This window comes from Diadema antillarum, unplaced genomic scaffold (genome assembly GCF_040938485.1).
Source record: "Diadema antillarum isolate AM-2024a unplaced genomic scaffold, OU_Dant_1.0 seq00000696_RagTag, whole genome shotgun sequence".
Lineage (NCBI taxonomy): Eukaryota > Metazoa > Echinodermata > Echinoidea > Diadematoida > Diadematidae > Diadema > Diadema antillarum.
In genome coordinates, this window is record NW_027271601.1 from 816,394 (window position 1) to 832,453 (window position 16,060).

Genomic DNA, 16,060 nt, shown 5'->3' on the forward strand with positions numbered 1-16,060 from the left:
ATTATTAATGAGTTTCTGTCATCATCCCTTGAAATATAGCCCTACTCTCTAACTTGAACAAATGAAGACAATTTAATTGATTCACTTTGCGTTGTCAGGTTACGTAGGATCTTCCCTCGTTTCTCTCTTCTAATCCCCCCCCCCCCCCACTATCAATAATGCAATGACGATGTATTTGCAAGTTTAGCTATTTAGGTTTAATTCAAAAACTTTGACATAAACACTGAAAACAACAACAACAAACACAAAATTACGTGTGACTACACAGCATTGACACCATGAATATAATGTACGTTAATTTTTGTACCCATACATACCTCGGAAATCAGAAACTCATATATAGCAGAGTGCTGGAAGCAGAGGCGTTTGCTACCACCTGTTTTTCGTTTTCTGCATACATGTATATAAAATCAATCTGTTGATATACAATTTTATAATCAATCAACTTGCAGAGATATCTAAATTGTGACATCTAGAAACACATTTAACTAGGTCTACTCACTTTTTACTCTGCTTTTCTTCTTTCAATGAATGCAAAATATTGCACAAACCATTCGCTGATACAGTACATGGGACACATCTCTGGAATATGTGTCTTTCCTTACAACCATCACTTTTGCAGCTTGTCAGAGATGAGCTGCACCCTTTATCTGGCGAATGACCAGCGTTTTTCTTTGTGCGTGTGTGTGTGTGTGTGTGTGTGTGTAGGTATGTGTGTGTGTGATTTAAATCTGTGAAAAATTCAAGTCTATCAACACGATCAAAATGGAGGTAACTCATATGCAATGGTCTTCTCATCTCAAAGTAATCTTCACTACAGTGCACTCCTATGACCCTATTCTAACTGGGGGGGGGGGGGGGGGGGGGGGGGGGGGGGTCAATTTGACCCCCCCCCCCCCGACATTTCGCGCCGCGATTCTGCAACGTGCAAAGTGTCCGGGTACACCGTTCTGAAGTTACGTAATGTTTTGCGTATGCATGTCAACCCGAATATGGCTCAAATTCATGATATCGTGTGCAAATCCAATGCAAATTGTGTTTTTGGGTTAAATTGATATAAATTAGATTATTTCAACTTTAAACTATTGAAATTAATCAATTTTAATGTAGATAAGCTTGATAAAGTGCCTGTAACAAATTTTGGCCAAAAAATAATAGAAAACAAAAGGTCAAAAAACAATGAAATAAATAAGAAATTAACAAAACAATAAAAAACAAAAGAAACTGATTTTGATTGTGCTATCTTTTTACAAGAAAATTGTTCAATTTGTCTTGAGGAACTCTTACGCAAAAATTTAGCAATCATTCAGTCGTTTTAATGGAGTTATAGGTGAAAATATGATTTCATGCGTACATTTGCATAATTAATTTACTAAAAATAGAAAATCAGTAATTTTCTTTTGTATGACCATGTAATCTTGTAGTTGACATCCGGCTCTATGTCTAGGCAAAATTTTGCGGCGATCGCGCGATTGGCGGTCGAGATCTGAAGGAGGGGTCAAATTGGTTAGAATAGGGTTAATGACGATCACGGTTATAACAAAGTTTTGGATACAACTAAGTAACATTCAGACCGATAATCATCATCTAGATATCTTTACACACTTAATTTGCTCGGATACAACAAAATTTTGATATAACAACAGAAAACTGCTGGTCCCAATGACTTTATTATGATGGAAGTCACCTGTACTAAAGGACGTTTGCATGAAATGTTATCTTTCAGACATTGTTCTTCATAAAAATCTATATTTTTCTAGTAGATCCACAACTAGAAATATAATGTGGAACAATATTCTTAGGCAACTGTTCTGTGAAGAAAGTAAACCTCACTCACAGGCAGTGGAGGGGCTCTTCTGAATATGTAGAATATGGTCAAAATACCCTGAAAGGGTAACTCGTGTTGATATTGTGATCAGATGGTGACAGAAATGAGATACAGGTACATTGTACATATATGTAATTCTGATACATGTATACATACCATGTATACAGTAATACAGCTATAATTATGATACCTTCAATTCAAAAGAGAGAAATTTCATAAGTAATGTTTTATTTGTCACTTACTATTGGAAATCTATGTACACAGTTTGTTTACCATGTTGATTTAATACCCAGGTTTTCTGATAAAATTTGATGAAAACTACAGGGTAGAAAGGTTCATTGGTTGAAGAGCAAATAGTTAAATATCTGTTATACTGAGAAAGTACCTGGTACTCAAAATATATTTATCTGTCTAACTTCATTGCTCATTTCACAACACAGGATCTTTTATAGGTGGAAATACAATGTATAAAATGTCTACACAACATATTCAGCCTCTAATATGAATATAAAAATTAAAGCATGCCCATCAAAACCCCCCTGAAGTATGAAAAAAGTTCAAAATTAGTGATGTAACAGAATTCAATATCATAAATCCTGCCTGTGGCACGAAACATACTCAATACCTAAACATAGACTTCACACAATATTTTCATAACTTAAATATCTCATAGTATGGAAAATGAGTGTAACTCAGTGATTAAAGCAACATTAAATGAGACATCTACTTTGCAATACATGTACTAAATTAGTTTACGCAAAACATATAGTTGATATAAATCTGATCACCCCTTTTATCCAAAAAAGCATGGTATCTGAGATCAACTTTATTGTTGAGAGTGTAAAACTGAAAGTAGAAGGCAAATAATTAGTTGTGTCACACCTCATACCATTCCAAAAGTATAAAAGGGACACATTACACACAAAGGTGTATTCTCAGTTCTACCCGTAACAGACTACAGTACACTGTTTGTACAGTATTTAAATTCCAGAATCATAATTGACCTAACTAATACAACGTATATGGCGACCAGCTGTACAGTGTAAGCTTTTCTTCAGCTGATATGCACTAATGACGATGAGGAAGCCAGCATGAATTTCAGTGAATCAAGATATAGAAAGTATCCTCTCCTGTTGACATCATTGAGCACAGTGAACGGTTATACACCAAATATTTCGCAAGGTTTTATTTTTTTTTCGCAAAAATTTGTGAGTCATATGCTCTTCGCGAAATTAAAGACACGCAAAAATAATGACTCTGACCCCGATATTAATGTGACGCACATGCAAACAATCCTCCGTTTGGTATTGCAGTACTCCATGATCGCAAATTTAACCACACGCAAAATTGTCGGGAAGTCCCGATTCGCGAAAATTTAGACTTGCTGAATATATGGCGTATACACTATAAAACTACATGTGGAATCAGACACGCATGTCTGCGGTCAGGCATGTACATTATACATGTATATTACAAGCAAAGAGTCTGCTTTCAATGGGGCTCCTCCTGTCTCCAAACATCAGCTGTTGTTCATCCACCATCATCCAGGGAGTTGGTAGCTTCTGCTCATTCATCACTATTGACTGAGATGAAGTCGACTCCCAGCAAAGAAAATTGTCAACATGATGATGTCTCTTAGTGGAAATATCCCATTTTGTCCTTAGCTAAAGAGTCAATATTCCACGTTCTATGCTCCAGTGTAGAGGGAGAAGAAGTAGATATAAAGCAGGAGGACTGGGTAGAGGAGTAAAGGTTTCTTCTGGGCGAGTTCCTCTTGTATCAGTAATGACCCTGCACTGTAGGCTGCCCATGACACGCCAATGAGCTGTAAAAACACAAAGTAAATGAACACATTAGAAGATGGCTCAATATTGCGTGACACCCTGTAAATAGTCAGTGATATATTGGATAAATCACATGACACCCTACTGACATCATGTTGATATGAAATCTTGTCCAGTGGTATGAAACCGGATCCTCCAGCATTAAATCTTTCCATAATTACAACTAATTTAATAGTACCACACGAGTCAAGCAGGAACCTAAAAGGCAAACTATCTGTTTAGATCTTATCGATCAGCCAATGTGTTAAAGCCTGGTAGCATTGTGAAACATGGTTGGTCTAATTAAATCAATCTTCATTTGCCACCCAACAGGGAACATTTGAAAACCTTCAATAGTAACTATCAGCTTATCTGTACATCAGAGTGTACGCTCATCGGAGGCAGTTGACTCCCAGTTGAGATTCTCCAACTGAGTGTGCACTCACAAAGAGATCACTGAAAAGCTATACGTATACGATTTGTGAAGGGGATCCCAGACGCTACCAGGTCTCACAAATCTGCCCTGCTTAAATGGATTAAGTAACCTCTAGGCTTGTGGACCTATTTAGAAATCCAGGGACATTTGTGGAGTGGTGTGATTCTCCTGTGAGCTGGTATATATTCCTGGATATTCCACATGTAGAGGCTTTCACAAACACACATAGTCAGTAGATAAGAGTGGCTAAGTAAGACAATTGTCTCCGTTTCCCTGGACACAAATTCCATGCACAATCTACACACAAGTAAAAGCACAGCATCTACGTTTTATGAGTAATATTATTGTTACACTCAGTGGACCTACCTTCACAAGAGTGCCAATGATCGGAATGAAGTGAGTGACTGGTAGGATGGTGGCCACAATAATGAGAGGCAAGAGTGAGTAACCTATCACACCAAGACACTGAGAGTAGTTTACCTGAAAGAGAGACACAATTCAAGCATTCACTTTCTACATAGTTACTCATTGCAACAACTCAATATACTTATACTTCTTTCACTGCATTTTGGAAACTTTTTTTTTGAACATGGAATGGAGATTCAATTTATATTCATACGTTTTACATTTCTGTGACAATGTTGATTCTGTTGATGAAGGCAAACATAGACTGATGTAAATTCTTTTCATTCACCCAGTCGAAGTACAAGATCAATAATTAGTTGAATCAAACAACTGGAACAAACTGAACAAGGTCCAGTGCCCTCTACACAATCTCGCACTATATATGGGCCACTCCATCAACGGGAGCGTCATTCGCCCAAAGAAACCAATTGATAATTGGAGAAACGTCGCAACAGTAAGTTTGTTTCCAGTTCTTGATTTAAGGCAAACATACACAAATAATTTCCTCTCAATGGGTGTTCATAATATGTTTGTATCTAAATGATAAGTTGTTCTTTGGAATCTTGCTGCAAATCTACGCACACTTCCTTTGGGGGAAAAAAAAACATGGAAAACTACCAAAAATGTAATGATATACATTATATTGTAATAGCAAAGTGTTTAGGGGAGCCTGAGTATTGTTATTGTGTAATGATCTAGGGTTGTTATGCAGAACAAAATGCTTTCCTTACCTCTCCACCAAGAACCCTTGCCAGAAGAAAGATAACTAAGGAGCCAAATATCCATATTGTTATGATCCAGGAGATCACCTGTAGAATGTAACAAAAATGTTTAAAAATACAATTGTAGTGTTATTCCCAAATAATGCAAATGATTTGTGAACAGTATTGCATTTGAGTTGGCACTGTGTAAAAATGAATATATTGGCTTTTAAGTAGTGTGGAATAAGATGGATATGTAGAAAATCAAACATCACAACTGGCAAAGTGTTGAAGTGCCACATTTAATTCTTCCATGTTTTAAATTTAGATTACATATTGGTTTCACTTCAATGATGGACATCACCTCCAGTACAGGAAAGAGTCAACACAAGTGCTATCAGATAATTAAGAGGTAAGTGTTATCTATAAAATGTTTGACACTTTGTTTATATAACTGTGTACGGAGAATTGCAAGTCGAGAGCAGGCATGATTACAACCAGATAGAAAAGTGATGGAGGAGAGAGAGATCAAAAATACTCCTACCCTGAACTGGCCATAGACTGAGACCATGGAGAAGAGGAGAACTACCAGCAGGGGGCCCCAGAAGTCTGGGTTGTCTCTCAGCACCTGTCTCTTGAAGCCCAGGAAGGGGCATGGGAACACTACACAGCGAACCTTGTAATAGATGTCCTTCAGATCTATGTCAAGTTCATCCCTGCACAAAACAACAACAAAGGAATGAGGTTGAGTAAAATATGAATTATGGGAGAATATTACTCCAGAACACCTATTGATAAACAGATCATTTACACGGTAAATGAAATCATATGCAAAACAAGGAAAAACATTTACATGCTTTTTACAGGAATTTCATGAACATACATGCATGGAAATTCTTCACCATCCTCTTCAAACTAAGACAAGTACAGTGTACTCATTAACCAAAGCCATCAATGTAAGAAAGTGCTATTAGATATTAATGATTACAGCCCTGTCTTGCCCAAGCTCTGGAGAGAAAATCATGACTTGCTTACAAGAGGGGAGCCTGGTCATCATCCTCATCCTCCTCCACCTCAAGGAGCCATCCATAGCCCTTGGTCTGCAGGAACTGAGAGGCAGCATTACCTCGAGGCCTCAGCTCAGGGTCACCCTTCACCTCATCATAGCTCATCTCCCCCAAGTCCAGCTGCACATTCTTCTCTGCAATCAAAATATTCAAATGTGGTAAGATCATAATTTAAGAAAATGCTGTTCCCAAGAAAACCTCATATCTCAGCTAAAATTGTAATTCAGAATGTATGACTGATATCCAATTACCAATTATCATTGTCATTATGAAGATATGAAAATGCAAATTATTACAAATCTTGTCATGTGGCGTGCAACATTAATGATATAATAGGTAGCAGACTTCGAGTCAAGAAACTTGAAACAGGTTAAACGCTCTCTGATATAGTATTGAATATGTAGGAAGATCTGATTTCAACAATGTGCCAGATTATTACTCATACTACTCATGAAGCATGTTAGTCACTGGAAAGGTGCAGGAGTACATATTCTACACCATCCTAAACCACTATAATACTTTTCAGATCTAACTGCATGTGGCATGATTTACTGATCACAGTTTACAATATATCTTATAAGAACATGAATTAAAACAAAAAAAGCAACCTCGCACAGAGAAAATTATCACAAATACATAATTTATAAATAAAAATAAATTTACCTTTCATTAGGCCTACTGCTGAAAATGTATTCAACAGCTCTAAATAATATGCTACAGTGGTACCTGTCATAATGTAATAAAAATATACTAATAAAACTTTATGTACAAGAAAATCTAGAATCAGCTGACACTGGACCCACTGAAATGTGTTTCATTTTTTTCACGTATCTCATGAATAATGATATTTGCCATGCCTGGTTTGCCTGTGTGTGTGCCTCATTCATTTGCAATATATGATTCGGCACGCCGTACACCGGGGTATCGTTGTAACCCGGGGTACCGCGTTGTATAGCGCCATCTCATGCCCATTATTTATAATGCGTATCCGAATTCAGATACGCCGCGATTCTGAATTCGGATACGGCAAAGTCGTCACAATGAACTAGCACCAAAGGTGTTTTTCCAAGTAATTTCTAGCACCACACCGTTTTGTAAACATCATCTACCGTAACTTTTAATATTTTTTATTTTCAGAAAAAAAAAATCACCGAAAGCCTAGAAAATTCACCCCAAAATCAACTGTATTTCTTCAAAATTTGATCATGGGGGCTGCCATCTTTATAATCTTCTACACGTGCGAGAAAATGGTCAATAATAAGATATGAAATGCGAAAGAAAAAGGTTCAGAGCAGAAATTAATTATCAGTTGCATGCATTAATTGTTGCATAATCACAAATAAGAAAACATTTTTGTGCATAATACTACTAAAATAATACTAAAAAATATTTTGACACATTTTTGGGTAAGCCAGGGTACAGCGCTGAAAAAAAAAATAATAAATTCAACAGAATGGCGAATTTTCATTTGGTACCCCAGGGTACCAAATATTGCATCATATGTAGGCCCTAGTAGGGCATGTATATTAGGTCTAGGTCGTAGTTACTAGATCTAGTCCTAGTTGCAATTGCATGACACCTACCTGTGCACATTACAGGGAAATTCTCATCCTTCATCAAACCAAAGGCACTACAAAAATCATGTCATTTATAATAAGCGCTATTATTCCCCTAGGATGCCAGCTACTGTACTCTGAAATGCTATAGACCTAGACTAGACTCTAGATTCATATTTAAGGCCTGCAAAGCAAAATTATCAGTGGGCCACCAACACCCGACAGGAAACATAATGCATGGGACTTGAGTCTACACGACACTGACGGGGCATACACGCATTCTCAACTGATTAAATCCGGGTAAATCTTAATACTTGCCGTTGTCGCTGTTCTTTTCCCCTTGCGTTGGAGAAACAAATACAAATTCACTGGATGGTGATGTTGTAGACATCGTAAAATCGGAAGAATCAATGTTATTACCCGTGAAAATGGGTGGTACAAATTAGTCAATTCACAAGTTTCCACGTAAACATGAAGCCTGCCCTCTCAAGTCACGTCGTAGGTACTCTGAATGTGCTCTCAATACATAATGCTGTAGGAGCTCCCGAGAGAGATTTTTCTTATTAATAATTTAATAACATCTTCGGAGCAGCTCCCCCAACCTCTCCAACTCCTCAAGACTGAATTTCCTTTCCCTAGGTGCACGTTGCTCAATGTCATACCTGTTTCTCAATGAATCAATAAGTCATGTGTTACTGCAATGACAAGAAGTGCCAAGAAAATACAATGTATTTCAACTTTTCTTTATAGGCTGCAAAAATCCATACTCAAATCAAAATCGGTACATTATAGTGTACTTTTCTTTTGAATGACGGAATATGACGAAAAATGATGTAGGCATCGCCACGTACTTTTATTCTCATATTATAAGATATTATCATTGATCATAGTCATCATTCCTATCAATTTTCTCAAACGTCCACCATAACCATTGAGTCTGCATTGATGCTGTTTACACTTCAGTATATTTTGTTTTTCTTTCTGTATCTCATTACAAGTAAATCTTTGGTTTCGTCCTTTATTTATAGCCTTATAACAATGGTCATGTAGGCCTATAAATAGCATGATCTATCTGCTCATCATCCATCACTGCATCTACTTTTATCATTCGTTTACATGACTGTTTAAAACTGTATCTTGATGGTTTTGATGTTGTTTTGTCCAGCGATGTGTATTAAATTTTGCTTTTGTGAAATAACATGAGAAATGAATTATTCACGAATTCAATTCAATACAGCGTAATACATAGACCCACACATAAGTTTGATATAAATTCTATATGCAAACATTCTAAGCTCAATTCGACACTCGATGAATTTTATTTTTTCAAAGTCTTCTTCATGCTGCTAAGATCATTGAAAGTAAGAACTACAAAAAGTTAATTGCAGTAATGTTAGAGATAATATAGTAGTAAAAGACAAAACCATGCGCCCTAACGTGATTACATGTCATTCATCATAGACACTATACATGAGTACAATTTACTATCACTGTTGTTGTTACCTCTTCTTAAGTATGTTGTGTATACCACGCTTAACTATGTTGACTAAACGCGACTGCTCTTCTTATGATAACACAGTACGACCCCTTCACTATTTAAAAAAAAAATCATATGAATTGAATATCATCATATGTGTTAAATTCCGTAATATCTTTTTTTTCCTCTATAGAATGTTCTCTCTTTCGCAAAGCAGCGGGATGTTGTCCGGTCCGTGACTGAAAATACATCTGCAATGTTTAATATAATCATGCTTCAACACAAGACACAGTTGACCAAAAAGTGTAATGTTAATAGCCATTGTGTTGGCTGCAATTTCAGGAATGTAATGATGACAGTATAACACTTTCTTTCATGCGTTTCTATGGTTGCTGTGAGGTTGCTATGGTAACTCTCGTCGTGATGCCTTAATTCGGTCGTCAACGAACCTCGTGGCAGGGAATAACGTTATTAATAGCCACACTCTAGTTAAAACTGATGGGCAAATAAAGACTTGCAAAAATTAAACAAAACAAGTTTCTAGCAGCCTTTCTCAGTTTGGACAATTGCTATTATTTCTAATGCACGTCACCAACTGTCCTCTAAGAAAGGCACAAAATGTGGTGACAAAGATGGACAATGAATCAAGGAAAAATGGGGAAATAATTGTGATAGATAAATACGTGCAATCTTAAAACAGTGAAATCATCAAGCACTGGATTTTTTTTATCATTTCTTTTTCTATTCTACCACGCTGTTAATGCCTTCTTTGATCCGAGGATGTGATGATACTGGATAGACTTACTTTTTCTTTTAAATCGAGGGCTTGTCACGCACGGCTGTATAAAATCAAACCCCGTCACTTCCAGGGTTTATTTCATGAAGATGTTTGCAACGGTTTATTTAGTGGCGAATCGAGGGGGGGGGGATTAATTTCGTTTAGAAAATGAACAGTGAACATCGGGAGCACTCCCTTCCCCTTTAATTTTTTGTGTGTGTGTGTGTGTGTGTGTGTGTGCGCGCGTGTGTGTTTTTAATGAAAGTATCTTTTTAAATGACACCTGGATGGCATCAGAAATATAAACTGCATCTCCCCCCCCCCTTACGGAATGCCTGGAACTGTTCCTTCGTTAAGTTACAAATGATTCAGCACAGACATAGGTTTAAATGTTGTCAAGTTATTGACTCTTTCCAAGCTACTTCGATAATAACTGCAATTAATGCGAATTATAATCATTAAGCATCTCTTCATGAAACGGAGGCCTATAGACTCGAACATTCTTCATCACGTTCCTTTTCCCTTTATCGCGGGTACAGTCTGTTACCCCTAACCACATTGAACCATTGATAGAGATGTGTGATGGTGAGGGGTCCATCGCGGGAGTTCACATGATGGAGCACCACGAAGTAACGGAACTAGTCTCCGGTACAGCTCTTCTTCGCCGACGATGACGTCGAGGTTCAGTGCATTCACTCGATCTTTGAGTGTGATGACGATGGCGATGATGATGAGGAGTAGAGTACATGGTTTCCTCGAGGTCACGAGTGACTCGCCTACCATCAGCAGCGGCTTCATCTTGCCTCTTTCCGGAATTCACCTGTCGGGGACCACCTGCACTTTCATCATGACCTCTTTGAAAGGAGCCGCGATGAGAATCTCCTAAGTGATCTTCACTGTCGTTCTGATACCTCGGCGACTCTCGGGTCAGACCTTCGCTTTGTCCTGGAGAACCATCAAACTTCTTACGACGTTTACGCACGTCCATCTTCTCTGGCGAACGTTCGTAACGACTCGTTGACCCTCCTCTGGACGTGGAAGGACCTGCTCTACTCTCAAAGTCCAACTCTGAGAAGTCGGGGAACTCCCGTCTCCCTGGTGACGATCGTCTTGACCCCCGCTGTCGAGATGGAGTGGAGGATGCAATAGGGCGCTTCAAATCTGTGGAGTTATGGTTATGATTGTCAGCTTATCGATCTAAAATGCTATATAGGGGCCTATACCATAGATGTATAGTGTATTTTCAGACATCTATTACACACACACACACACACACACACAAATGACGAATATTGTTCAACAAAATTTTATTAGTTGAAAACAAAACCTAATAGACAAACCACAAATTCACTTTTTATCTTCTTTGTAACATTGCGACTTTCATCAACATTTCTTGGTCTAGAGTCTATACAAACAATTTCCTTTCTTTGATTTATGTTATTGTTCCCCATCTCATAATCCCTGTTTTCTTCATCCACTTTTCCTCTTCTTCTCCCTCCATCCGTGTTTGGCATTCCTTTATGCAAGCATTAGATAGCCGCCATAACGCTCTTGCGAAGCTTTGGTTTTACTGTAATTCCTGCAATTAATTTCTTCTAAAAAGCATCACGATTAGCCCACTGATAACCCGATAACATTTCTGAGTATATCTTCAGTTTGTGTGGTCAAGTCTGGTAATACTTTTGATGGAATAGACCCTCTCTACTTTAAGTTTGGCAATATTTCTATATTTGATTTCATCTGATTTATTATATCCCGAGTGGTTCCCAATTAACGTGTTCTCTTATTCTTTTCTTCAATCTGTACGCATATATCGGATGAACACATTGTATGTTTTATTGTCTTGAAAATAAAAAGAAATGACTGTATTTCATTTGTAATATTTAATGCAGGAAATTCCCAATAAATTCAATTGAATGGAAAATCGAAGAAAAAAATACATTTCTACATACCATTACTCCCCTTGATGTGTTCCTGTGCCTCCTGGACCCAGTTCTCTAGATCTTGGCGGGTCAAATGCTCTCTCCCTTGTCTACTCCCACGACCCTTGGCCTGCCTGGATGGCGACTGACTTCCAGTCCGAGGACGGGGTGGAGGTGATGATCGACGCGATGAGACTGGGCGACCCGCATCGAACTCGACCTCTTTTTCAATCATTCTTCTTTCTGGAGGAGGTGACACACGTGGGCTTTCATCCGTTGGACGAGAATCGTCAAAGTTCTCAGTCGTCCTTTTCGTGTCACGAACAACGAAATATTCACGGATGTCTTCATCGACCACGGACGAGTTTCTGGTGAAGCGATCTGGGGAAGGTGACGGCTCGTGATGGGCGACAGAATGATCAGGCGGCGACACATGCTGGTTGGTGACTGGAATATCGAGCTCCTTCACATTGATGGTCAAAAGGGGACGCGGTTGCCCCTCGGCTGGCAAGTCTCCGCTGCCGCATAGCGTCAAATTGCAACCATCTTTTGCAAGCTTGCCCAGGTCTATGCTAATGTTCTGTCTCGAGTCCACATAAACAGGTCCATCTGAGAACATAGTGCGTCCCATATGCGTCTTCTTACTCGAGTGTGAGTTGCGATAAGGTTTTCTGGGGGAGCGTACTGCGGTCTGACGAGGTGGACGAGGTAAAGTCACTTGGCGACTTGGCGATTTGCCACGAGATGCTGCTCGACTTGATCGAGCACTCCTCGGCGAGCTAAGCCGAGAGGATCGCCGACTCGATCGACGACTACGTGATGATGCCCGAGATGGAGCTCGGCTTGGCCGGCTGCTTCGCCGCGGAGAGCTAAGTCTGCTCGACGGACGGCGCGACTTTCGTCGTGCTGACTTCGACAGTGATGTAGCATGACTTGGCTGTCTGCGTCTCCTTTCTGTTGGAGAATTCATTCGAGATGAGGGCCGGCTCGAACGTTGGCTGTTCGGAAGGATGTACAAATGTTGCGATATCACTTCAAGGAGGTGTTCACCGATTCCATGCACGGCCAGTAATTCATCTAGACTGCTAAAGTTTCCTAGGCGATTTCTTAGGCTCAAAATGCGTCTCGCAAGGGGTTTTGTCATCCCTTCAACCATGGTCAGCTGATCCAAGGCGCAGCTGTTTATATCCAACCTTCTTCTGGTACAGGGCATGGTGTCGTTTCTTTGGTAACAGTGCAGTTTTACCTTTAATAATCCTTCATAAAAATGCGCAGATACTAAGCAGGAAGAGTGAAATGGTAGACTTATCAAATCACAGGACAGGAAGTAAACTCACCAAAAGTCATATACAGCGTATATAAGTCGTTGCCAAGAAATTAGCCATTAGCGCGCACAGTATAACGTGCGTACAATAAACATCTGCGTCGAGACGCGTTGTCATAGGAATCATCTGTTGGCAATATAGTTTAGTGAATTGTTTCACGAATAAGAATTGTAAATTGAAAGGCATATTATGACTTCAAAAATGGGGTGTACAAAATGTCACATGCTCAATGTGTTAATAATATAGGATGCTTACAACGTTTTCTTGTCATTTAAGTACTGTCGGTGATGAGTTTCAAGTTTGTTTAATAACTATTTAAGCAGCAATAAAAGAGAACTACGAATAAGGAAATGTTACATTGAAAATCCTAAAACGCAAGAATGATGTTTGCGTTACTAATTATTCACTCTTGCTAACTAAATGAACTATATTGCAAAAGTTTGTAAATGTTTACTTTCATTGTTTTGTTTACTTGACATGTTTAGAATCTTTTGCTTATGCTGCATTTTACATTTCAGAACACTTGAATCGAATAATATTCAGTTGATTTTTTTTTTTGTTATGTTAGTGGGCCTATTTGTCTTTATTCGGAGACCATTTAGTGCTGCCTTTTGACACTGATTTTTTTTCGCAACGTTTCGTAATCAGATGATTTTTTTTCTGAGTTGTTCATTATTGTCATAATTTTTGAACTTTTGTTGATATTGATAATTGTATACTGCAGCACATGAATTTATGTTATCATATTGCGTGTAGTCTTGTTAATTAGACTAAATTGTATACTTGAAAATGATTGTATTGAAGTTATTCCCAGTATCCAATATTTATTATGGTTGCCATAGAAGGGGACTCGTCGAAAAGTGTTCTTGGAAGAATGGTGGAAATACATGTAGGCCTGCAATATCTCATCAAGGTGGTAGGCCTACAAGGTGAGACTGCCCTAGTACCTCTTCTTCTTCTTCTGATTAAGTCTGCCTCCTTCAATAGACTGAAGATTCTTGCAGACTGGTGCTATTTACATTATAATACAATTTATTTACAGATATTTACAAGCACATAGAAAATTTGACGAAAATACTAGCCACTGTGATCAACCGTTAGACGGTTTCGAAATGATCCCACAGATGGCGCTGAAACAATTTCTGACGACAGGGAATTCCAGTTCCTTACAGTTCTTGGGAAGAACGAATGGCGATGCGATTCAGTTCTCGAATATGGTACCTGATAGGAGTGTGGTTGCGAGGCTCTCGTTAACTGAGTAGCCTGTTTGATGATATAGTCCTGTGCTGAAAGAGGAGTGAGATTATTGTGTATTTTGTACATCATAATTAACCTGTCATTTTCTCTGCGCTGCGCAGAGTGGTCCAATTAAGTTCTTGTAGCATTTTGGTGACACTCGAGGTGTTATGGTAGCGATTTAAAGTGAATCGCGCAGCTCTTCTCTGGACCATTTCCACTTGGTGGATTAGGTTCTTGGTAGATGGGTCCCAAACTGTGGAAGCATACTCAACAATTGGTCGAACCAATGTTTTGTAAGCTGTGGCTTTAACATCAGAAGATTTTATGCGAAGATTGCGTTTTAGAAATGCAAGCACGTTATTGGCTTTATTGACAGTATTGTTGATGTGTTGGGTCCACTTCAAATCAGAAGTGATGGTTACACCCAAGTACTTCACGGATTCAACAGATTCAAGAGGGGCGTTATTTAGATGATACACGTGTTGCACCTTACTTCTTTTCCTGGATATCGTCAAAACCTTACATTTATCTGTGTTCAAATCCATCATCCATTTTTTCGCCCAGTCACCAATTTTGTTTAGGTCCTCTTGAAGATTTTGCGTATGATGTTGATTGTCGATAGTCATGTAAGAAATTGCATCATCAGCAAAAAGGCGAACCTTTGACGCGAGACCATCAGGCAAGTCATTGATGTAAAGTAGAAAGAGGCAAGGCCCAAGAACCGACCCCTGAGGCACTCCAGATCCTACCGCTACTGAAGAAGATTTAATACCATCCAAAACGACCCTCTGACTTCTTCCATTGAGAAAACTTTGAATCCATTTCAGATTTTTCCCCCTGATACCGTAGTAGTCCAGTTTACGTAAAAGCCGCTCATGCCCAACCTTGTCAAAAGCTTTTGAAAAATCCATGACTATAACATCCGTTTGACGTCCTGCATCCAAGTACCTATGTAAATCGCTTGTGAAACCAAGTAATTGTTGTTCACATGACATGTTCTTACGGAAGCCATATTGCAGGGGAAAAATGATGTTATTTTCGTCCCCGTGCTTCATAATTTTGCTGGCTAAAACGTGCTCCATTAGTTTACAGCAAATACATGTCAGTTGAATGGGGCGGTAGTTTACAGGAGTAGATCGATTACCTTTCTTGTAGACTGGTACAACATTTGCTTCACGCCAATCATTTGGTATTTCACTTAATTCATATGACAACCGGAATATATTGCAAAGAATCGGAGCCAGAATTTTTGCCAGCTGCTTCAAGACTCGTGGAGTTATACCATCCGGTCCAGGGGCCTTACATGTCTTCAAACCACAAAGCAACTTCTCTACACCCTTTGATGTAAACAAAATATCCTCCATTTCTTCAAAGTCTGAGGTTTCCGGTAGTAAGTCATTCGGTATGGGAGTTTCCTTGGTGAAAACACTTTTGAACTGTTGAGGGCTTTTTACACTTGTAAAATTTTGCTTAGCCCCGGACCAACGGTGGGGCTAAGGGGGG

General features: G+C 38.8%; 1 protein-coding gene across 1 annotated transcript; it reads right to left on the reverse strand.

Moving 5' to 3' along the window:
* Nucleotides 1-2,778: 2,778 nt before the first annotated feature.
* On the reverse strand, nucleotides 2,779-8,274 carry LOC139737589 (protein YIPF4-like). The gene is made up of 6 exons (XM_071648270.1): nucleotides 8,135-8,274; nucleotides 6,229-6,394; nucleotides 5,738-5,909; nucleotides 5,224-5,301; nucleotides 4,454-4,567; nucleotides 2,779-3,653 (listed from the first exon to the last, which is right to left on the reverse strand). The coding sequence occupies exons 1-6, from the start codon at nucleotides 8,205-8,207 to the stop codon at nucleotides 3,516-3,518; spliced, it is 741 nt and encodes a 246-aa protein (XP_071504371.1). The 5' UTR covers nucleotides 8,208-8,274; the 3' UTR covers nucleotides 2,779-3,515.
* Nucleotides 8,275-16,060: the final 7,786 nt, after the last annotated feature.

What these genes read in the sequence shown, in the direction of transcription:
- LOC139737589 (XM_071648270.1), bottom strand. Translation starts at nt 8,207, where the DNA reads ATGTCTACAACATCACCATCCAGTGAATTTGTATTTGTTTCTCCAACG. An exon ending in GGAAAAGAACAGCGACAACG is followed by an intron (nt 6,395 to 8,134) that starts GCAAGTATTAAG and finishes TTTTGATTGCAG; the next exon opens with AGAAGAATGTGCAGCTGGAC. An exon ending in CAGTCTATGGCCAGTTCAGG is followed by an intron (nt 5,302 to 5,737) that starts GTAGGAGTATTT and finishes TACATTCTACAG; the next exon opens with GTGATCTCCTGGATCATAAC.